The sequence below is a fragment of the Brassica napus genome, chromosome C1 (genome assembly GCF_020379485.1).
Source record: "Brassica napus cultivar Da-Ae chromosome C1, Da-Ae, whole genome shotgun sequence".
In the NCBI taxonomy this organism is placed as follows: domain Eukaryota; kingdom Viridiplantae; phylum Streptophyta; class Magnoliopsida; order Brassicales; family Brassicaceae; genus Brassica; species Brassica napus.
This window is the reverse complement of record NC_063444.1, coordinates 45,012,415-45,036,777: the sequence shown is the minus strand read 5'-3', so window position 1 is coordinate 45,036,777 and position 24,363 is coordinate 45,012,415. Positions and strand designations below refer to the sequence as shown.

General features: G+C 37.7%; 5 protein-coding genes and 1 non-coding gene across 7 annotated transcripts; 3 read left to right on the top strand and 3 right to left on the bottom strand.

Moving 5' to 3' along the window:
- The first annotated feature begins 1,653 nt into the window (after nucleotides 1-1,653).
- On the top strand, nucleotides 1,654-4,273 carry LOC106349151 (cytochrome P450 72A15). The gene is made up of 5 exons (XM_013789071.3): nucleotides 1,654-2,038; nucleotides 2,128-2,345; nucleotides 2,621-2,868; nucleotides 3,179-3,548; nucleotides 3,638-4,273. Exons 1-5 carry the CDS (start codon nucleotides 1,657-1,659, stop codon nucleotides 4,061-4,063), a joined length of 1,644 nt encoding a protein of 547 aa, XP_013644525.3. The 5' UTR covers nucleotides 1,654-1,656; the 3' UTR covers nucleotides 4,064-4,273.
- Nucleotides 4,274-9,106: 4,833 nt separating this feature from the next.
- On the bottom strand, nucleotides 9,107-10,108 carry LOC111201806. The gene is made up of 2 exons (XM_022694133.1): nucleotides 9,854-10,108; nucleotides 9,107-9,370 (listed from the first exon to the last, which is right to left on the bottom strand). The coding sequence occupies exons 1-2, from the start codon at nucleotides 10,106-10,108 to the stop codon at nucleotides 9,107-9,109; spliced, it is 519 nt and encodes a 172-aa protein (XP_022549854.1).
- Nucleotides 10,109-15,876: 5,768 nt separating this feature from the next.
- LOC111202403 (mitogen-activated protein kinase 19) lies at nucleotides 15,877-19,102 on the top strand. 2 transcript variants are annotated; one of them, XM_022695235.2, is made up of 10 exons: nucleotides 15,957-16,308; nucleotides 16,434-16,487; nucleotides 16,579-16,987; nucleotides 17,069-17,196; nucleotides 17,287-17,346; nucleotides 17,449-17,598; nucleotides 17,699-17,854; nucleotides 17,938-18,149; nucleotides 18,223-18,324; nucleotides 18,399-19,102. In XM_022695235.2, exons 2-10 carry the CDS (start codon nucleotides 16,464-16,466, stop codon nucleotides 18,967-18,969), a joined length of 1,812 nt encoding a protein of 603 aa, XP_022550956.1. In that variant the 5' UTR covers nucleotides 15,957-16,308; nucleotides 16,434-16,463; the 3' UTR covers nucleotides 18,970-19,102. The 2 variants fall into 2 exon arrangements, with proteins under 2 accessions (XP_022550955.1, XP_022550956.1); XM_022695234.2 differs by having other exon boundaries at nucleotides 15,877-16,487.
- Nucleotides 19,103-19,224: 122 nt separating this feature from the next.
- On the bottom strand, nucleotides 19,225-22,381 carry LOC111202402 (pentatricopeptide repeat-containing protein At3g14730-like). Its single transcript, XM_022695233.2, has one exon. The coding sequence runs from the start codon at nucleotides 21,307-21,309 to the stop codon at nucleotides 19,336-19,338; it is 1,974 nt and encodes a 657-aa protein (XP_022550954.1). The 5' UTR covers nucleotides 21,310-22,381; the 3' UTR covers nucleotides 19,225-19,335.
- LOC125581180 lies at nucleotides 21,493-21,595 on the top strand. Its single transcript, XR_007318888.1, has one exon. It is a non-coding gene; the product is annotated as a U6 spliceosomal RNA (small nuclear RNA).
- A 195-nt stretch (nucleotides 22,382-22,576) lies between the features above and the next one.
- Nucleotides 22,577-24,049, bottom strand: LOC111201805 (protein Jade-1-like). The gene has a single exon (XM_048744945.1). The coding sequence runs from the start codon at nucleotides 23,875-23,877 to the stop codon at nucleotides 22,888-22,890; it is 990 nt and encodes a 329-aa protein (XP_048600902.1). The 5' UTR covers nucleotides 23,878-24,049; the 3' UTR covers nucleotides 22,577-22,887.
- Nucleotides 24,050-24,363: the final 314 nt, after the last annotated feature.

The following is a 24,363-nucleotide window of genomic DNA, read 5'->3' as shown; positions in this document are numbered from 1 at the left end:
GTACACACTGAGAGATTGTAGAAAGGTTGGATCCGTTTAGAAAATCTTTTCTAGGGAAACCTCCCTTAAAGATTATAAGCTCCTGGTCTCAGCCCCTTCCATCTTGGGCCAACGCGTTTAAGTGCTTCGTCATAACAAGACTGCTTGCCATTGAAGGGAAACCAGAGGATGTCGGAGCTGTCGCCGGCGGTCCCTCCGACCCGGGTCGGGGGAAGAACCCGGTGGTTAAAGAGCTGTTTCGATTAGTGGCTGGTGGGTAAAGCGTTAAACATGAAAGAATTTGAAAAAACCCTCGAAAGTTTTCTGCAAGAGTTGCCTAGAACGGTAAAGTCTGGAGGGTAATTGCAGGTGGTAAGAAAAGTTTACTGGATAAAGACTCTTCTTGACTTACGTGCCTGGGAGAAAAGTTCCGTTCGTATAGTCCCTTTGAATTTTGCACTTGTATATTCTTGTTTGACCCGTATTCGTAGCCTAACTCTTATAGGTGGAGATTCATTGCTAGGAAAAAAGGATAAAGCGAGATGCAATGAATGAGAAATCATGGAAGCATTTATGAAGGTTGTTACGTAACGCTTTGGAAGATTACAAAGGCAATTAAAGCTTGACACAGAGGTTTTTCACGTCGATTTGATTCACTTTTTTTTGAACACCCGTCGATTTGATTCAATCAATTCATCATATCTCCTCCATATCTGGTGTAGATCGAAGAGGACATGAGCTTTAATTTTTGGTCACGCCATCGGGGAAGACAGCCTCTCTTCGTTGGGCCAATTAAATGTTTATAAGTCCATTAACATGTGAACAAACGAAACATAACTCGATTAAATGAAACGCAGAATTTTACTTATCTGAACACGTGTCAGATCCAAAACGCATGATTTTCTGACGTGCCATCTTAGGTGGCAGCATAGGAGAGAAGCAAACATATTTATATATATATATATATATTAATTATTAATTTATGATTTTGATAAGACTATATATTCACATAGGATTTTCTAAGAAAATATTATCTTATTATTTTATCAATTTGTATTATAATTTTACCTGGCTTAATTCGGAGCCAAAAAACATTTATTAATTTAGCGTGTTTATTAATATATCGAGTATTAGTTTATAGAGTTTCTACTGTATGATAGGAATTACTACATGTGGCAACACAATTTTGAATAAAATCACAAACATATTTAAAACGAACAAAAAAAGACCAAGAAAATTACATATTCACAAAGACAATAACATATTTTTATAAAGTAATAAAGTTAAAACCAACCATGGTAATGTTTGACTAATGTTTTTCTTTAAAGAGATGTAGTGACAAAGAAATGTCAAAAGGTTGAAGGTCATGCATTTTACCCCTTACGAAAGTTATAGCCAATATTCACACAAATTCAAATTTTCTGATAGACAGAAATACATTCATGCAGATGTAAACATTAGTCAAAAATTTACGTATTCACAAAGACAATAACATATTTTTATAAAGTTGAAAAGTTAAAACCAACCATTGCTAATGTTTGACTAATGTTTTCTTAAACAGATGTAGTGACAAAGAAATGTCAAAAGGTTGACGGTCATGCCTTTCCCCCTTACGCAAGTTATAGCTAATATTCACACAAATCCAAATTTGCTTCTTGTGCAAAACATCAAATATATATGACATCAGTGGTGAGGTCATCACCACATTCATGCATATATATAGATCCCGAGAATGCCATCAGATTATCTATCTATCTCCCTCTCTCTTCTCTAAGAACGAAAATGGAAGCATCAGCTGCGTCAGTAACAGTTTCAGTAGCTATAGCTGCTGTATTGTGGTGGATATGGAGAACTCTAAATTGGGTTTGGTTTAAACCAAAGATGCTTGAGAGTTACCTGAGAAGACAAGGTCTTGTCGGAACTCCTTACACGTTACTTGTTGGAGATGTGAAAAGGGAATATAGCATGACGACGGAGGCAAGGTCCAAACCCATCAAACTAACTGATGATATCGTCCCACGTGTCTTGCCCTTCCCCTCTCACATGCTCAAGACTTACGGTAGGTTTCTTGATTCCTATATTTATTTGCTAGGAACATATTAAAGAACAAAAGGTTTTAATTTTTGTATCTGTATGTGGTTGGAACAGGAAGGACTTTTTTTACATGGCGTGGACCTATACCAACCATCACCATTACGAACCCCGAGCAAATCAAGGAAGTGTTGAACAAGATTTATGATTTCCAGAAGCCAAATACATTCCCCTTGAGCAGACTTGTAGCCAGTGGACTCTTTAGTTATGACGGTGATAAATGGGCTAAACACCGAAGAATCATCAACCCTGCTTTCCACCTTGACAAAATCAAGGTATTGCTTTCATTTTTCTATAGTCCCTAATCACATTAGCGTACTTTATGTACATAGCTGGTTCTAGACACACTCTAATGAAACATTCGGCTAAAGAGTTATTATACATAGGTTACATGATCTTCAAATTATCAAAAAAAAAATATTATTAAGATTGACCTAAAAATATTTATGACTTTCTAATCTCAGATTCGGCCTTGTTTAGGTATGATACATGTATGTATGTTGGTTGCTTTGGATCTGATCCAGTTTGTGCCTTGCGTTTCTGTGTATAGAATATGGTACCTGCGTTCCACCAGAGCTGTAGCGAGGTAGTTGTCAAATGGGACAATATAGTCATGGACAAAGGGTCATCCTGTGAGGTGGATGTTTGGCCTTGGCTTATGAATATGACTGCAGATGTGATCTCTCGTACTGCTTTTGGCAGCAGCTACAAAGAAGGACATAGGATATTTGAGCTCCAAGCAGAACTATCTGAGCTCATCATACAATCTTTTCGTAAAGCTTTCATCCCTGGATATAGGTATTGAAAACCTCAGCTAACCTGGTTATAAGACTAGGCCTCTAGATTTTGACTAACCATATTTTTTTCTTCTCTCAAACGATTAGGACTTTATTAAAATCAAATACGGTTTAACACATTACATGAAATATAGCTTACAACACATACATTTTTAATTTTAAGAACTATTTCAAACTGGAAAAAACAATGATACGTGCTAACTAACTCATCCGTGGAATAAACTGATTCACTAACTTTATCCATCTTCGTTCTCAGTTTTATAACTTGATTACCCATGTGGTTTCATATCTCTGTTCTTTTGTCTATGTAGTTATCTCCCAACCAAGGGTAATAGAAGGATGAAAGCAGCAGCTAGAGAAAGCCAAGCTATACTGAGAGGGATCGTTGACAAAAGGTTAAGGGCGAGAGAAGCTGGGGAAGCACCAAGCCAAGATCTGCTAGGTACACTTCTTGAATCGAATTTAGGACAAGGTAAAGGAAACGGAATGAGCATTGAAGATGTGATAGAGGAGTGCAAGTTGTTCTACTTTGCTGGACAAGAGACAACTTCAGTACTTCTAGTTTGGACAATGATTCTGCTAAGCCAACACCAAGACTGGCAGGCTCGTGCTAGAGAAGAAGTCAAGCAAGTTTTTGGTGATAAAGAACCCAATGCAGAAGGCCTGAACCAGCTCAAAGTTGTAAGTAGAACAAAATTAAGAAAACAAACTTGAAGTGACTTCAGTACTCTGGTTGTATTATGATTATTTTTGCTGAATGTTTCCAACAGATGACGATGATATTACAAGAGGTCCTTAGGCTATATCCTCCAGTAATCAATATGGCTCGAGCCATTCACAAAGAGATGAAGCTAGGCGGCGTGACGCTACCTGGTGGTGTCAACATCACTCTACCTATTATGCTAGTCCAACGCGACATCCAGCAATGGGGTAACGATGCAGCAGAGTTCAAACCCGAGAGATTCAAAGATGGCATCTCAAAGGCAGCAAAGAGCCAAGTCTCCTTCATTCCATTTTCTTGGGGGCCAAGGATATGCATAGGCCAAAATTTTGCCATGTTGGAGGCAAATATGGCAATGGCATTGATTCTACAGAGATTCTCCTTTGACCTTTCTCCTTCCTATGTCCATGCTCCTTACACGGTGTTCACCCTTCACCCACAGTTTGGTGCTCATCTTATCATGCACAAGATATAGTTCCATTCCATAACACGTGTGATGTCTTCATATGAGCTTATTATATGTAAGAGAAATAAGATTAGTCAAGTTATGTTCTAAAACCATGCTTTTAAGTTGAAAATGCGTCTCTGACTATTATGTCCTTTCAACCTCTGAGTTTCCTTGTGGGTTACGGCAGATATTTAATCATCTTTGTCTCTATTCTCAGTGGAACTTGGTATTAAAACTCTCTGTGGATTCTCTGTTTCAAAATAAAAGAATATGCCTTTTGGACAAGTACACGACATACACAATTGTTGATGTGCCCTAAACCACATGCAACTTCTACTGCCACTTTCACAGGACCACTATGGTATGCATTATATTTTGATTTTATTCACATGATGCAGCATCCTCTATTGTCTTATTTTATCAACTTTATGTGTTTGCATTATTGTTGTGTATAATAATATATATGTATTAGACTGAAACTCAGCAAAAACTGTATAAATAACTTATGGTCCTCTGTATATTTTTTTTTTGGTAAAGATCCTCCGTATATTTCTGGTGTAGAAGATTGAAAAGGATGTTTTGGTGTTATGCGTAAATAGATATTTTCTTTTATTTGATGTAACAGGCGACAAAAACTTATTAGCGTAATGATTAATGTTAATTGATAAGGATTTGTTTTTAATATTGAACACTGATTGAGCTATGAATTAGGTTCGTTGATTCTTTTTGAAGGCTACCAAACAAAACTAGAAAAAAATCTGCATGTCTGAGATATTTCGACTCTTGCAATTACCACATTTGAATAAAGATAAAACGAAATGTTTTTCATAAAACAAGAGTTATGTTTATCATGTGGTAAACTTTCTCCTTGGTACTGTTTTGATAGTCTTAAAACGGCCATGTGGATGAAAACAAGTAAACAAAAAAACTACTCAATCTTAGTGAATTTTCTGCTCTACTTGTTGATAATGTTAGTATTAGTTTAGATGATTAAGAAATTTTGTAATTAACGTTTTCCAATCAAAGGAGTAGCAAGAAAACTGAAACTATATTTGCGGTTTACCTTAAAAATGAATATGTCAATTCATACCCAAAACAAATGAATATATCAAACAACACGATCTAGTATTTAAAATCCGTACTAAAAAGAACCTCAAGAATATTAAAAATATTAAAAATATGTCAGGTCGCCTAAAAGTTTGGGTTGACTTCTATGTTATGCTGAAAGCTAAGCCTAAAATCTTTCTGCAAGTTTGATATATTATATGAACTTGTAACATGTTATTTTAAGCAATGATCAAATGTATGGAACAATTTTTGGTTACGGAGGCTTTTATCAGTTTGTGCTGTGATCCAGAGATACCGACTTTAGTCACTTTACACGTTTCCAATACAATGTAATTATTAAATAGCTTAATGACTTGGTATTCCCTATATATTAATTGAATAACATTTGAAAAGATGTAACTTCAATTTTGTATTAATTAAAATAGGTCCCAATGCATAGGTGGCACTCAATTAAGTAGTCAATTACATTCAATTGAAAAATAAGTAGGTCCACATTCGATTTTTATATGTTGTTAGATACATAAGTTGGTCAAACTATATGATATAATGATATGATATGTTATTTTCTTTCCTTAAATCAAACCTACGGAATTACCATAAATGAATAATATATATATGACAATTAATGATTTTAATAATAAAGATTTGATAACAATTTATATCTCCTCCATCATTTTTTGTTTAATTTTATTTTATTAAAATAAATTAAACAATCAAATTAACTATAAAAGTAAAATTTAGATTTTTTCGTATATGTTATATTTTCAATTTTTAAAAACGACAATAAATAACTAAAACTATTAAAATTATTATGTTAAAAATTAATGATAAATGGTTTAACATTTTTATTATAAGAAGATACACATGATTTTAAAACCATATGAGTAAAAAATATCATTTAATAATAAAATAAATATATATATATATATATAGATTAAACACTATATACCATAGGATTACATAAATATTTTAATATTAAAAGTTTCAATGAATTTTCAAGAACATTTATAAATTATAAACATATTAAAGATTTCAGATTGAAAATTTTGTTACGATGATTTAAATATTTTGTTATAAAATGATATGAATGATCATAGAACCATATGATTATAAATTCTTATTTAATAAATAACTATATAAAATATACTATTCTTAGAAAAATAGGTTGGTCCATCTTAACTTATATTACACTTTTTATTAAAATAACTATCAAATTGATAAATAACGTACCAAAAAATGTTTTGCACTTTCCTTAAATAAAAACTACGAAATTACCTAATATGATTAACATATATGTGAAAATTAATTATTATGAATAATAAATATTTGATAACAATTTTTGTATCTTAGTTCTTTTTTAAAAATTTATATTATTAAAAGATATTAAAAATCACATTAAATATATAATAAAAAGCATTTATATTTTTTTATATGTTATATTTTGAATTTTTCAAAACGTCTATAAATTATTAGAAATTTGAAGATCACCACTCTTAAAATTTTGTGATCAATAGATTATTTTTTGTCATAATAAGTTACAAATGATCATAAAATTGTATTAATATGAACTTTTATTTAATATTATAAGAAGATATACATGATTTTAAAACCATATGAGTAAAAAATATCATTTAATAATAAAACATATATATATATATATAGATTAAACTATATACCATAAGATTACATAAATATTTTAATATTAAAACTTTCAATGAATTTTCAAAAACATTTATAAATTATATACTTATTAAAGATTTCACATTGAAAATTTTGTTATCGATGATTTAAATATTCAGTTATAAAACGATATGAATGATCATAGAAGTGTATGATTATAAATTCTCATTTAATAAATGACTATATAAAATATATTATTCTTAAAAAAATAGGTTGGTCCATCTTAACTTACATTATATTTTTTATTAAACTAACTATCGAATATTCGAATTGATAAATAATCTACCAAATATTGTTTTTGCACTTTCCTTAATTAGAAGCTACGAAATTACCTAATATGATTAACGTATATATGAAAATTAATTATTATGAATAATAAATATTTGATAACAATTTTGGTATCTTAGTTCTTTTTTTAATTTTATATTATTAAAAGATATTAAAAAAAATCACATTAAATATATAATAAAAACATTTATATTTTTTCTTATATGTTATATTTTGAATTTTTCAAAACGTCTATATATTATTAGAAATTTGAAGATTCTTACTCTGAAAATTTTGTGATCAATAGATTATTTTTTTTGTTATAATAAGTTACAAATGATCATAAAATATAACGCATATAAATTTTTATTTAATAAATATTCAAACTAAATAATATATATATATATATATATTTATATATATATATATATACTAATGATTTAAAGCAACAAGATTGGCTGATCAATTTAGTTGTCCAGTTGAAATCTTTGAAAAGTACGTGAAAGATTAAAGTCAAAGTAAATATGGATTTAGAATAGTAGTTATATTTTACTAACCAAAATACAGAAAAAAAAATCAAACCGAATCGAAACCAACGCGATATCTGGATTGAACACCTCTAATCCAAATGAAGCCAAACTATTGTTTCATTCTCCAAAATATAATAAAAATAATAATTTAATTCCGCGCAAGGCGCGAATCTTATCCTAGTATATTTTTATTATTAGAAAAGGTCACCACAACGATGAAAGTGTGATGCAAAATGAAAGATTAACTTTAGTTGAAATGTTTAAATATTGCCACTTGACACCTTGCCCTACATTGATATATTAAATGATACTATTTATGTGGCTTAAGATTTGAGATTCTTTTAGATCCGTGATATTGTATGCCTTTTTCATGCTTTAGTTAATGGACCGACTTTGCATCTCACCCATATGTTAAAATACCTCAAACTATATTATTTTGAGTACAACTGTATATATAAACAGATAACTCAAGTTGTAAAATAAATGAATTACTCAAAAAGAAAGTTAGGAACGAACGTTAATTTCTATAATTGACATTTATTTTCCACAAGTATCATAATGTTTTATATAATCATTTTTCTTGAGACTGAGTCAGAGAAACCAATGAGAGACATGCAATTTTTTTTTTCCAAAAGGCTTGAGACATGCAAATCTTATTTGATGATTTTAATGTCGCTTGCGGAAATCGTCATCCTATAGTTGCTTGACACTTGAGTCTTCTCATTATTTATAATAATTGTAATCACGATATTTGGTGTAAATGTTAAGATTTATACCGGGCTTTTATGATTTTTTTAAGATTGTGAAAATCCACTCGTTACAAAAAGAAGAACGCAAAAAAAATAATAATAAAACAAAGTTAACGAGGCTGATAAGTGAAGAAAAATAATAGCTGGATTGAAGGAGAGATGGAAAGGAGCCGATCCTGGATCATCCGATCAACACGCGAGATCACCCCTTCTTCTGAAGTGGCCACCTGCTTGAAGATGCGAGAGGTCCTCTCTCACCAGATGCAATAAACAATAACATGCATCAACAATTTGATCACCACACGCAACCGAAGAGAGACAGCTATAATATCTACCACATCAAGCATAGAAGATAGAGCAGCTTGCCAAGCGCTTCCAGAGAAGTGAGACCAGAGAGGTGAGACATATGGGCACAAGAAAAACAAGTGTTGTTGGGATTCCTGTCCATAAGAGCACAGAACGTAAAGCGTAGGAACATTCATGCCCCACGAGGAAAATCTATCTTTTGTAAGAAGCCGGGAGAGTATTGTCATCCAAGCCACAAATGAACATCTTGGAATCTCTTCTTTAAACTATATCAGATCAAACCAAGGGACCTCAAGAGCTCTCTCCCTGATATGGTGCCATGTTGCTTTAGAAGAAAACTTTGGAACGAAATGGTCAGCCCCATCAGGCCAAAGATACTTGTCTTCACCCCTATCCGAGTGAGGTGGGGTCATGGTTGAGAGCACAATCTGCAAAGTTTCGGCCACTTCAGATCTTGCCGGAGGAAAACCTCAATTTCCATCTACCGCTGCTGAGATAACCGGAGATTCAAGGTTGATCCTTAGATCATGTGGACCTTTAGCGCACAAATCCAAGATCAGTGGCCCTAGATCTGTCCAATAGTCGTACCAAAAGCTTGCGGTACATCCATCTCCAACACTACATCTCAAGAACTCTGCCACACTTTCTCTTGCTCTGATCATGCTCCGTACATTTGGAGAGACTCTTTGAGAATCTGCCATGGTCCAACAGCAATGGTTAGTGAACACATTAGCCTTGAGCAAAGCAACCCATAGGGAGCCTCCATCAGAAAAATAATTCCACACTCTTTTCAACTTAAAGACCATTTGAAATTCCTCCAGCCTTCTCAAGCCCAGACCCCCCCCCCCCCCCTCTGCCACACTTTCTCTTGCTCTGATCATGCTCCGTACATTTGGAGAGACTCTTTGAGAATCTGTCATGGTCCAACAGCAATGGTTAGTGAACACATTAGCCTTGAGCAAAGCAACCCATAGGGAGCCTCCATCAGAAAAATAATTCCACACTCTTTTCAACTCAAAGACCATTTGAAATTCCTCCAGCCTTCTCAAGCCCAGACCCCCCCCCCCCCCTCCTTCTTTGGCTTACAAATACTAACCCAGCTTACTCTAGCTCCAGCTGCCAATGTAGTGCTATTTTCCACAGAAACGCAGAGCACAACGAGTAAACTTTTTCATAAAATGCTTAGGCAGAGCAAATACAGAACTCCAGAAGTTTACCATCTCATACACTATTGAGGATACTGGTTGAACTTTCCCTATGAATGACAAAGTCTTGGCAGTCCAAGAGTGCAATTTAGTGGTGATGCGTTCGAGAAATGGCTGGAGAGTGGCGAAGCTGATTCTGCTAGGATTTAAAGGCAGACCCAAATACCTAGTAGGAAACGTTCCTATGCGGAACCCCGAGATATCACTGATCACTGAAGCTTCAATCTCAGAGTAACCCCCATTTTTTTCAGACTTTTCAAGATTCATGTCTAGGCTTGTCCACTCTTTAAAAAACAGATAGAACCTTCTTAATACCTAATATGGAGTGCCTAGACCCATCAGAGAAAACCAGCAGGTCATCTGCAAAATGCAAGTGTGTGATCCTTGGTTCATGACAGTTTGGGTGCACTCGAATGTCTCTTTCATCTACTACTTTTCTAGCAGTTTTGATAGCACTTCCATGACCAAGATAAAGAGGTATGGAGAGATCGAGTCACCTTGTCTCAGACCTTTATTACCGGGGAAGAAGCCAGCGAGCTTGCCATTGATGGAAACTGAGAAGCGAGGAGAAGTTATACACTCTTTTATCCAAGTGACAAATAGAGGAGGAAAGTCTTGGGCCACTAGCAGTTTCAAGATGAAATCCCAAGAGAGAGTATCAAAAGTCTTCCTAATGTCCACTTTCAGCATACAACATCGCTGACAACGTGGGGATTTATATGTTCTTATCAATTATGAGACAGGAAGAACATTTTCACCCAGGCTTCGACCTTTAAGGAAAGCCGCTTGATTCTTGGAGATACAAGATCGCAGAATGGGTTTCAATCTATTTGTTAAGATCTTCGTGATGACCTTGTACACTATGTTATAACAGCTGATAGGCATGTATTCTTGGAGTTTACAAGCTACATTAGATTTTGGAATCAGCACAATTGTGGTTGTATAAAGGTCCTTGAGTAAACGACCATTCCTGAAGAACTCCCCAATTGCAGCAATAACATCAGACCCCACACATTCCCATGATGATCTAATGAACTCTACTGGATACCCATCTGGTCCTGGACTTTTGTTCAGAAGCATTGAGAAGATTGTACCCTGAATTTCTGCAGCTAAAACATCCATCTTCAAGTATGCTTGTTGAAGCTCTGAACTATTGAAGGTTAGCAGCTCTCTAAGACCAGCAACATCAACCGGGGAGAAAGACATGTCAGTCTCTCCAAGAATTCCCTGAAAATATGAGGCAGCATGCGCCTTTATATCAGATGTTTCACCAATAAAATTGCCCTGCCCGTCTTGGAGAAAGTGAATATGATTCCTCAAATTTCTTTGAGTTATTGACCGGTGGTAAAAGGTAGTGTTTCTGTCTCCCACATCTACCCATCTAACTCTTGACTTTTGTCTGTAGAACTTTTCCTATGCATTCAAAAGTAGGTTTAATGTTGCTATTTCCTAACGTTCCTCACCAGCCACTACCAGGTTTGGCCTAGTAAGGAGAGCTCTCTGAAGTAGCCCCACCTTTCATGTTTGCTACTTCACCCTTTGAGAAATACCGCTGAAGTTCTTTTTATTGAGGTTTCTCATCAGTGTCGTCCCAAAAAAATTTGAGGCTTAAAGCATGTAAAAAGTAGTGTGGCCTTTATAGTAAGTTAGCAAAACAATTATAGCAAAATGAGTTATGGCCTAAAACCATAGGAAAGAAGATCATTAACTTCTCCTATGTAACCATTTGAGCTGCAGTTAATTTTGAAAAATATGGTGTATATTTTATTTTTCTAATATGTGGCCTAAAGTCATTGCTTCACCTGCTTTAATGCAGGGACGGGCCTGTTTCTCATATCTTTTTTCATCATTTTCATTGTCCTTACCAGCTTGAACTGAGATGATCCCATGATAGACCCCAGATTCCACGCATTAGAAACAACTGATGCATAGTCTGGATGGTCCATGATATGATGTAAAAACTTGAAAGGCTTCTTAAACGGTCGTCTGACAGAGGAAATTTTGACAAGGAGAGTGATCAGATTGCCATGGATCCAAAAAGTCTGCATAGGAGCCTGGAAATCTTGTCGCTCATAGCTGATTTATAAGGCCATGATCAATTCTCTTCGAGATAGGGTTTTCCTCATTATTATTCCACCAAATAAAAGGAACCCCTTTAGATTGAGCCTCAAAGAGTTCGAAGACCTGCAGAGCAATGTTCATATCCTCCATACCAGCATCATCAATAACTCTTGTAGGATAACCGTAATGGTGTGAGAGTCTCAGAATCTAGTTAAAATCGCCTACAACCGCCCACATAGAATTTGACATGGCCGGTGGCCCATGAATTTGTTTTAACTCTTCCCACAGAGCCATCCTCTCCCCCACCTCGTTAAAACCATACACAAAAATGATTGTAAAGGTCAAACTCTGCGCCAAAATATGAGTGCCACATGTAACTGCATGACCAGAAGCCTTGTATATAAATACTGAGACCGAGGGGTCCCAAACCACTACGATCCGACCAGAATTATTTTGCCCATAGTTCCCAAAAAAACTTCCAACCAAACGGGATAGCTCTACGGATTCTGACTTCATTACTACTTTGAATATGCGTTTCAAGAAACGCTCCAAAAAGAGGTCTGTGAATATTAATCCAGTCTTTGACCATGTTGTGGCGTCGATCACTGTTCAGTCCTCTAACATTCCATGCAAAAAACATTGACATATTACTTATATGGATTTTTTAGCCTTGTGGCCGCTCTTCCTGCCGTAAACCAGAAAGAAATCATCGTCAGGAGCCCGACCAGACTGTTCAGAATTTCCCACATCAGATGAGGCATTATCTCGCAGCATGTTACCACTCCCGGCCGCAGACCCTGGATCAAACTCTAATTCAAAATTATCTGGAATATCGTGACAACCAGCATCGCCAACCGGAGTTTTTATTGAGCCACCAACAGTAATGCCCTAGACAGGAGGAAGTATTGGCTCCTGAGCTACAGCGGGGACCTCCCCTTCTTCCACTGCGGGGACCACCCCTTCTTCCACTGCGGGGACCTTCTCAATATTATCCTTCACTACATCGAATACATGAGGGATCACTTTGTTAGCCACTTTTGCACGCCTCGGCCTGGATCTGTTTCTAGTATGAAAACCTTCTCGAGCTGGACTCACTTATCTCTTCCTAGTGGAGTCAGATCCTGGCTTCGCGAAGCGGCATTTTGTCTGGAGGTAAACATACTTCTTACATAGGTCGCATTTCAGAGGCAGCCACAGGTAAGAAACTGAAATTTCATTTTCTTTACCATTCGAGAAGCCTGAGATTATCTTGTTTGGCAATGGTTTTGTCAAATCCACTTTCACATAAAGCTTTGCAACTTTAAAATTTAGCTTACGTTTTGTTTTGGGAGCAACATATATTGGTTTTCCCACAGCTGTAGCAAGCCTACTCAGACTCTGCTTATTGAATAGCAGGCAAGGTAGTTCTCTGAGTTCAATCGGAATCACCGCAGATGTTATCGGAGCTTCCTCAGGAGTAAACTCTGGGGACCAAGGAGCAATGAACACTGGGAAGCCTGCCACATTCCAACACGTATGACCTAGCAGGATTTCTCTTGTTTTGAGGTTTGAGATGCGCATCAAAAATTCTCCTTCACCGACGTTATGGACGAATATTCTAGGACCAGCTCTGGCCCATAAGGCGTTAACTACTCCAATAATACGTCCCATTGTAGGCCAATCCCCATGAAATCTGGCGTAAATAAATTCTTTGAATTCCTCTTTGGCAGGTGTGATGTTCTCGTCTTGAATCAGAACAAATGCCACGCCAGAGATATGTTCAGTCGGAGTTCCTAGTTCTTCCAACTGACATGAAGCTTTAAGGAGACTAGTGTAGTTCTTGACTTCCTTAGCTTCAGCAGTGTCCCCAATGGAAGAAGCCTCAGGGGGAGTAACTGTCGCATCCAATACAGAGGCTGAGACCGGTACAAGTTCAGCACAAGCCTCCTCAACACTAACGGGAGTAATTTCAACTTGAAAAACTGAGAACGATAGATCCATAGGACCCGTAGAACTGGGAGAAATGTCATCTACTGCAACCGAGCCTGAAGGATCCGAAGAGCCTAGAGAGCCTGGGAGAAAATCTGTTGAGGCCTTCAGCGAGTCAACTGCTAGCGTCAACGGCGGGGATTCGTCCAATGGAACCATGGGAGTGGCTAGTGCTGCATCAACGCAAGGAGCACCGTCGACATTGGATTTGTTCCTTAACGATTTTACGGTAGCAGCAGGTCTAGAGGCACCGAGAAGACGCGCCATCTTCGAGGACCCATGAAGGGAGTTTTTGTGTTTCTTCTTTGGAGGCATAGCCGGAAAGCAAGAGAAGGGGGGAGGTGAAGAGTTCTCGTCGGCACGGCGTGAGGCCGACCAACGGCAGAGTTAGGGTTTCAGAAGCTTTATCTCATATCGCCTTTCCTATCGGGAGAGAGAAAAAGCCTCCTCACTGAATCTGTGGCTGGTTTTAACTATAGATCCGATAGTAGTAATATTATTATTAAGAAACTAAAGTAATCGTAATTACTAGTAGTAAATTAATAATACTAGTATCTTACAGCATCTCCAAAAAGACACTTTATTATGAAGTTTCCAAAACTCTATATTAGAAGTTTAAAAGTGTTCTTCTCCAAAAGCAAAACTTCACATTTAACTTCAAAACTATTTGTATTTTATCTTATGGTCCTTATATTTTTCATAATTAATTTAAATTCATAAAATTTTCGTAAATAACTAAGCACATATATAAAAATATTACAACATTATTAACTAATAAAATATTATATTAAAATACACATTTTAAATATAAATAACATAATTAATTTTAAACTTCAATAAAATACCATATTATTCCATAAAACTATTTTTGTAATGCATATGTGATCAACTAGTGTATTTCGAGGTAAAATTTTTTAATTTGTAGATCACAAGCTAAAAATTGTTGAAATCAGGTGATCTTAAACTTGTAAATACATTAGATCTGAACAAGAAATTAAAAAAAGAAAATAAATATTGCTAAAAGACTTAACTTATATGAATGATATTAAAACTCAGTGTCGATCTGAATAAAAAATAATCTTACGAAATAGACATCAAAACAACAACCATCTTTGGTTACATAAAAATTGTTTGGATAATATTTTGGAGATTTTGTAGGTTCTGGATCAAATTTTCATGACTACTAGTGTTGCAATATTTAAATTTATGTAATAGTTATGTACTCATGTAATTTTTGAAAAAAAAAATTTGTTGTTAAGTTTCTTTTGTACTGTTGTTGTCTAAATCTAGTTTTAAAATATTTTAAATCTTATTTTAAAGTTTCATTTAATTTTATGTATAAAACTTAAATTTATTAAAAAAATTGAAATTTTTCAGAGATATGAATTTTTTTAGTATTAATACAATAAACGAGAAAATATTGAAAAATTACAAATGTGATGTGTAATTGTAGGAACTAAAATGAAAATAAAAATATGAAACTTCGAGAAGTGAAACTTCAAATATAGAGTTTCATTCCTCTTTGAAGTTTTGAAATTTCTTTTTGAAGAACAAAAAACTTCGTATTTGAAGTCATAGAACGTGTTTTTGAGACTCTGAGGCAGCTTCTAAAAAAATCCAAAAAGCTATGTACTAATTCAATTGCGCCATGTGTATAAACTTCAACGATGGTTAGGGGGGTAAGTTATACGGCTCCATTTATAAACATGTGGGATTTATCAAGCTTTAATCATATTTATTGACTGAAACATCAATGACAGTGATCAAGTCACCAACTTGACTGCCCACCCATTTTTGCTAAAATTAGAATATTACCAAGAAAAATGAACTATTTAGGGGGGTATTGAACCATATGATAAAAAGAGTGGCTAAAATTCGATTTATGAATAGTTGGATGGCTAGAATTTAAATAGTAAAAAGTGTCGCCCAACGGTAGGTTGCCTCACAACGGGTCTATCTCAAAAAGAACACCGACAGTGGACCTAACGGTAACAAAACAATCCTCAGAGTTTGTAAAGAACTACGAGAATGCCATCGTCTCGTGACCTGTCCCTCGTACGCAAATAAGTACCACGAAAATTGCTAAAATTAGATTTAAATAACCAAACAAACAAAACAAACATTTGTGAGTGATCTACAGATCTTCCCTCTAATCTTCCTCTCCTATCGCTGGATCTATAGATCTTCTCATCTCCCCCGAAGAAGAAGCCTTTTTTTCTCTGTGAAGTGCATTTAGGGTTTCGATCGGGTTTTGGTTTCTGGGTTTTTGTGATTCCAAGAATCGCCATTTTTTTTCATTGGTCACTGTAATTTGTTTATTGAGATCTCCTCTGAGATCATTCATATTAAAAAGGGTTTCTTTTTCTGGTTAAGGGTTTCAAAGTTGCTGAGTTTTGGATTTTGAATCTGAGGAAGACGATAGGGTTGTTGAGCGAACGGTAACCTTCCCCGGTTTGGTTTGGTCTAACTTACTCTTCTTTCTACTAATTGGTTGCTGAGAAAAATCACTCTGTTTTTTTATCATTCTTCTTGACTCCTCTGTTTCGTCGAATCATCTGTAAAGACTCGACCTTTATTATCTATTTCGAAGAGGATGCAGCAAGTTCAAGGGAAGAAGGTTAGTCTCTCTCGCTCTGTTTCTCTCCAACTTTGTATCTGTTTCGTTGTTGAATCTGATTAGTTTTCCTCTGTTTCTTTATGCAAAACAGAGCATGAAAGAGATCGACTTTTTCACCGAGTACGGCGACGCCAACCGTTACCAGATCCTCGAAGTCATCGGGAAAGGAAGCTACGGAGTCGTGTGCGCAGCCATCGACACGCACACGGGAGAGAAAGTCGCCATCAAGAAGATTAACGATGTCTTCGAACACATCTCCGACGCTCTCCGCATCCTCCGCGAGGTCAAGCTTCTCCGCCTCCTGAGGCACCCTGACATAGTCGAGATCAAAAGCATCATGCTTCCGCCTTCTAAAAGAGAGTTCAAAGACATTTACGTCGTGTTTGAGCTCATGGAGTCGGATCTGCATCAAGTCATCAAAGCTAATGATGACTTGACGAAGGAGCACCATCAGTTTTTTCTTTATCAGATGCTTCGTGCCTTGAAGTATATGCACACAGGTGGCTTTTACTTATTGCTTTCTCAAATTTTGGTATAGATAGTAGAGTTATGATTAAACGGATTGTGTTTTGTGTGTGCAGCTAATGTGTACCATCGTGATCTTAAACCGAAGAACATACTGGCTAATGCGAACTGCAAGTTGAAAGTTTGTGACTTTGGACTAGCGAGAGTGTCCTTCAATGATACGCCTACCACAGTCTTTTGGACGGTTTGTCTCCACCTTTCTCTTTGATTATTTATTCAGTTGTGGTAATCTCTCCAGTGTGTTTGAATGTACTTGTGTCTTTCTTTGTTTCAGGATTATGTTGCCACAAGATGGTACAGGGCACCTGAGCTCTGTGGCTCATTCTGTTCCAAGGTACTTGTGTGTGGTTGTGAATGTTACAGATATAACTGAGTTGCAGTTTGTAGATGCTCAAGAGTCAAGACACTGAGTTGCAGTTTGTATTCTTTTGTGCAGTATACTCCAGCGATTGACATTTGGAGCATTGGCTGCATCTTTGCGGAGGTGTTGTTAGGGAAGCCTCTGTTTCCTGGAAAAAGCGTGGTTCATCAGCTAGAGCTCATCACAGATCTTCTTGGCACACCAAAATCAGAGACCGTTGCTGGAGTATGTTTCATTTTTGCTTCCTCATTACCAAGTTTCTATTTTTGTTTGCTGGAGTATGTTCATTTTTGCATAAACTAATGATATATTATCTGTAACGCAGGTTCGAAATGAAAAAGCTAGAAAATACCTGGGGGAAATGAGGAAGAAGAGTCCAGTCCCCTTTACGCAAAAGTTTCCTAACGCAGATCCTTCAGCATTGCGCCTTTTGCAGAGACTGTTGGCTTTTGATCCAAAGGATAGGCCAACTGCTACAGAGGTGCCTTGCTTCTTTCCTTTCTCTTCTTGTTCATATCTCAGTTCCTCATGTGGTGATGTTAACATTGTGATGTTATTTGACAGGCGCTGGCTGATCCTTACTTTAAGGGCCTTGCTAAGATTGAAAGAGAACCTTCTTGTCAGCAAATCTCGAAGATGGAATTTGAGTTTGAACGAAGAAGGTTAACAAAGGATGACATTAGAGAGCTGATATACAGGGAGATACTAGAGTACCATCCTCAGTTGCTCAAGGATTATATGAACGGATCTGAAGGCTCTAGTTTCTTATATCCCAGGTTCTTACTTCACCTCTCAAAACCATTTTCTCATTTTTCATTTTCGCTGATAGATTGATTTTGGATATGGCAGTGCCATTGGTCATCTGAGGAAACAGTTTGCGTACCTAGAAGAGAATAGCGGCAAAAGCGGGCCAGTCATACCTCCAGAGAGAAAGCATACTTCACTTCCACGGTATTGTTTTCTCTTATGTGCAGAATGATTCAGTATGGCACTTGTGATTAATCTCTTCATGTTCATCTTTGTAGGTCTACAGTCCACTCCAGTGTAGTAAGCTCCAATGCTCAACCTGGCTTGAATGCACCAGACAGTCGACGTGTTTCTTTCGAGCCTTCAAGAAATGGAGTGGTTCCATCAACTTCAGCTAATCCAACTAAACCTTTACGACCTCCTCCAAGAGTACCATCTGCTAGACCAGGCCGTGCTGTGGAATCATCATCTGTAACTTATGCGAACAACAGGAACCTCAAAGAGTCGTCCCATGATGCAAGGACATCTTATTACAGAAGCACAGTACCCCCTCCACAGACCGCATCTCCTAACGGTTTCTTCCATCCTAACACCATGAACCAAGAGAAGCGTGGTGGTTGTGGTACAGAACCTGCTTCTCAGCCAAAACCGCAGTTTGCCCCAACACAATGCAACTCCGCAAAGCCAGCTGAGCTGAACCCGAACCCTTATGTCGTCCAATCACAGCACAAGGTTGGTATTGATGCTAAGCTGTTGCAGGCACAATCCCAGTATGGTCCTGCAGGAGCTGCCGCTGTTGCAGTAGCAGCACACCGGAGCGTAGGCACGGTTGGGTATGGCATGTCTTAGAATTAGCAGTTTGTTGGTATCAGGTGATTGATCCCCTCGTTAGTCGTTATGTAATGCAAGTATTATTGGATCAAGCCTGATTTGAACTCATCTGAGATTGTAATAATAAAAAAAAGTTTCAGTTTTAACCTCACCAAACGTCTCTATGGGAAAGCCAAATGTGCTCTTGGAAACAGCTCTGCTAATCCTGGATCGACCAGGTGATTTCAGTTTTCAAGATTGGTCCCATCTCTCTGGGCTAATAATACAGAACAATGGCCAAACAATTGTTGTTGGTTCGTAGATATTCTAATCCGGAAACAATTGTCTGTCACACAACATTATTAGTATATTATAATACTCTTTTAAGGTTATGACTAACCAAAATTAGACATAATCGTCAAGCAGCGTATACTGATGACCACCATATATATGAGAAGTCAACGGACTTAAACAAGCCTCGATAGATTCATATTCCGGGTGAGTCTTATCGCTGTTAAAGAACGTGTGAAGCTCATGCTTGACCTCAATCCAGCTACTAGCTGCTGTCTTCTTCATATTCTGTTCTTTCATTGCGTCTCTAAGGGCAAAAACTCGTTCGTATCCACCGGCTTCCATATAAAGATTAGACATTAATATATAACCGCCGCTATGCTCTGGCTCTAGCTCATATAACCGCTTTACAGCCAATTCCGCCAGGCCTATGTTGTTCCCGTGGAGACGACAAGATGCTAATATTGACCTCCAGACAACAGGATTATCCCCCACAGGCATTGTTACTGCTAACTTATATGCTTCCTCTAGCTTCCCTGCACGGCCAAGCATGTCTATCACACAAGTGTAGTGATCACTTGTTGGGACAATGTTGTACACTGTCTCCATCTCCGCCAGGAACCTTCTCCCGTCGCTAACAAAGCCTGAGTGGTTACATGCTTGTAGCAACGCAACGAATGTGATTTCATCAGGTCTGACACCTGCTTCGCACATGCGCGAGAATATATCCAAAGCTAACTCACCGCAGCTCTGGACACCGTAACCGTTAATCATAATGTTCCAAGAAGCTGAGTCTTTATTCCTCATCGAGTCGAAAACCGTCTGCGCATCTCTCAAGTCCCCGCATTTCGCGTACATGTCCACCAATGAGTTGTTGATGAATTCATCATTGGAGTTTCGGTTTAAGAGTCCGTTGACGATCATGTAGCCATGAATCTCTCTTCCCTGGTTCAACGCAGCTAAACGACCGCAAGTGGGGAGAACTGTCGTCAGTGTAACGAGATCTGGTCGGATTCCGGAACAAAGCATCCTGTTGAACAGAGCTAAAGCTCCATCATGATCACCACAGTAGTCATGAACACACAACACCGAGTTCCACGTAAAGATGTCTCTCTCGTTATCCATCGCTTCAAAGATCTTGACTGCTTCCTGTAGCCACCTACTCTTTCCATACATATCAATCAACGCATTCGACACAACGGTTCCAGAATCAAACCCCGTTTTCACTGCGAGGCCGTGGATCGATCTACCGTTATCAACATCCACTAACACGGTGAACGCTGACAAGACGCCGGTGATGGTATGCCTACTCAAGGCAACACCTTCTTCACGCATTTGACTAAAAACTCTCAAAGCATCCTCAAACTTATATATCTGAGAATAACCAATAACCAAAGCGTTCCAAAGCACACTGTCATCTCTCTCAGGCAATTCGTCGAACACCTTCTGCGCATCCTCCATCAATCTAAACTTCAAATAAGAACTCACTAACGCACTCCCTACATAGCGATCCGAATCAAACCCAAGTTTAAAAGCTAATCCGTGAACCTTCTTAACATCAGAAACCTCCATGGCATCACTTCCTTTAAGCAAACTAGGAAACGTATACTTATCGGGTAAAATTCCATTAGCTCTCATCTCTCTGTACATCTCAACAGCATCGTAAGGAAACCCATTCACAACAAACCCAGAGATAATCGCGTTATAAGCGAACACATCGCGATCGGATCCACCGGAGACGGTGATCGCGCGCCGCATGAGGCCGCACTTGGCGTACATGTTGACGAGGCTGGTGACGGCGCGAGGTGAGTCGTCGAGAAGCCCTTTTCTGACCATGAAGCCGTGAAGCTCCCCGCCGGAAACGGCGTCGTTGCGCTGCGCGCAGCGTTGCAATGCGGCGATGCAGGTAGCGACATTGTGGTGCTCGTATCTCTTCGTCTGTTCTTCGATTCGCAAAGAGAGTGTGGAGTAGAAAGATGATAAAGGACAAGGCTTTATAGCGGAGAAGAGATCTGGGTTTCGTGGGAGTAACCTCAGAGTTCCGATGGAAATTTTTTGAATCTGGATTCGAAGGAAGACGACGGTCATGTTCTTGGCTCCACGATTTGAAATTGAGCTTCTTTAGTGTTTTTTATATGGTTCATAACGTTAGTGGGCTTACTACAAATAAGGCCCATTAAAGCTGCTCTACGAGGAACGTAAACAGTCCCACATCGGTCAAGTGGCGAGAAGAAGCTCTGTTTATATTGCGGTAGAGTCACGAAGATGATTGTCCCTTCGGGGACATCCGATAAAATTGGAACGATACAGAGAAGATTAGCATGGCCCCTGCGCAAGGATGACACGCATAAATCGAGAAATGGTCCAAATTTTTTTTGTTCTTTTTTTTTTCTAAATCGTTTGCATCTTCATCGGTTCTTCTGGGTTTCGATTGCTTCACTTTCTGAATCAGACCTGACGTTTTGGATGCAAATCTACGAGAAAAAGAGTCACTACACGTTTCTGAAACCGTTGAAGTTCTAGGGTTTTTGTTAATTAGTTTTAATGGAACTGAACTTTGATTACTTAAGACACTCTGATTTGTGTCGTTGTTGCAGCTCTGATGGTCGGAGAAATTCTCGATCTCTGTTTGTTTCGAGGCGGAGGCACCAATGCCTTTTGTCAAATCAGATTATTGGTATGAGATTCCGGTTAGGTTATCAGCATTATATTTCGGTTAACATGCTCTCAAGAAAAAAACATGCCTCTTTGAATCTAATGCAATGCTTCAAACATGATTGAGACAGTAAAATGACTGAACTTGTTAAGTCTGAGTTTGAAGAGCAGAACATAACCAATTAATATCCTGATCTATCTGAACATCCGTCAGTGTCTTGGCAGTTGATAACATCTGTTTTTGGTAGCTACTAGCATCAAAAAAATTCTCACTAAACACTTATTGACCAAGTGACTAGCTTTGTACAGCTAAAAACATTTCACACTATATAGGGGGGTCAATGTTAGCATTTTCTTTGTCTCTTACACACATTAATATTAATACTAATAATGTATTATACACGGTTTTGCAATTGTTGTGGACCTGTGGTACATGAAGAATTGAGTTGGTTGTTTTGTGCAACAAACTTACTCCTTTTACATGTTTGGGACTCATGTGTTCTTTGACCCTTATCATCCGAGTGAAAAGGCTTACCAAATTATTACTAATATATTGATGGATAAATACCTTAACAATTGAATTATTTTAGTCAAATGGTATTTAATCTTTTGAGTGTACTTTGATTATTATTTTTTCTACAGTTTAACAATAAGGATGCATTTCAACAAAGTGTTTCTTATTTGATTTACGATCACAGAGTAAAGAGCAGAAGATGATCAGCATCCTGATCTATCTTCCAAAAGAAAATATAATTAATGATCCTCATGACATAAACCAGAAAAGGATACAATGAGAAAGGAATTAGATTGATCAAGCTTTAGCCTTATGCAAGTTAATAACAACAATTCAAACATAGAACATAGCATAAAACTTGCCGAGCATGAAACTTCTTGGAGTTGCAAGTAAAAGAGTTCTTCTGGCCTTCCAGCTTTCTGCAACTTGTTATCTTAATTTCTGGCAACAATCTTGTACTTCCCACTTTCCTGTTGCTGAAAAACAAAAACTTATCATCAAAAACTAATCCCTACACATAAAAACACACAGCTAAATAGATAAGTATATGATGCAGATCTTACCCTTTCCCACAGTTTAGTATGCTCATCACAGAAACCAACAACAATACCACCACTCTTCTTGCCTTCACGGCACTCAACACAAAGATCTTCCTTCAACCTGCAAGTAACGTGGAAAGCCAACTCACACTTCATCTCCGAACACTCTATAACACACCCACCTCTAATCTTGCACAAGTAACACCCATCTTCCCATCTCTTGCTCGGTATCTCGCTGCAACAAACCCCTTCCCTTCCTTCAGGATCCTCAAAGTAGACCTCCGGCACAAACAACGAGCATGTGATGTGAGCCCATCGACCATCCTTCGTAGGTTTCATCGCCACACCTTTTGTTGTACACAAGCAGCAATAGATAAGCTTTTCTCTCTTCTTTGATGCAATACACTGTCCGCAAAACCAGTCACCTTCTGGTATAGCCTTAACCAAAGGGTTACCATAGCAAGAAGCATGGACCATTAAGTCGCAACCGTCGCAGAACACGATTGGGTTCGATGGATCACCGTCTGTGCTTTGACAAACATCACACATAATCCCATCTTCTTCTTCTTCTAAAGGATCAATATTCTCTTTATCACCATCATCACCATCTTCTACTTCTAGACTCGATTCGACTAATAAAGTTCGATCATTTTCGATTACAGGAGGCGTATACTCAGCACTTAGATCAAATGGAGAGAATAGATTACCGTAGAGGAGATCTGGATCAATCGCCCAAATTCTCTTCTTCTTCGGAAGACAAGGATAGGTGGCGGCGGCGTCATCGTCGTAATCAAGACGAGACTGCTTCCTCTTCTTCCCCGGTAACTGCAACGACTTCACCTCCTCGGAATGGCTCGGTAGCTGCTGCTGCTGGTGCGCACGTTCGAGATCTCGCTGCATTAGTCTTAATTTTTTGAGAGGAGGCAAATGCTGAAACTGAGGATCCATGGCTTTCTTATTTCAGATCTGTGGTTGTTCTGTCTGAAAAATTAGGGTTTATGTCAACAGTTATCGTAGATCTCCGACATATTAAATTGGCGATCGAATGTTTTTGGAAACGGCGTGGGAAAGAACACCCGCCACGTTTTTGAAAGTCTCATCAACAGAAACTAAAATTTATAATTTTTACCCGCCATATTTAGTGGGCCTAGATTCGGCCCATCTCTGATATTAATGGGCTTCTTAGATGGACAACAATTTTATTAGTGTGGGTTGTTCAAAACTGTATGCAAACCAAAAACAAGACCAATGTTACAAAAGGATGGCTTGCTTTGCTTTAAGTTTTATGACTTGTTATTTGTCGGAGAAATGGATTACTTTGACATTTTTCATTCATGGCCTTGTCCTTGTGGTGGATATTGCTGCTGCTGCAGATCAGAGCCACCTGTCCAGGCAGCCGGTGGTCCATAAGGAGGAGGAGGATAGACTTCAACG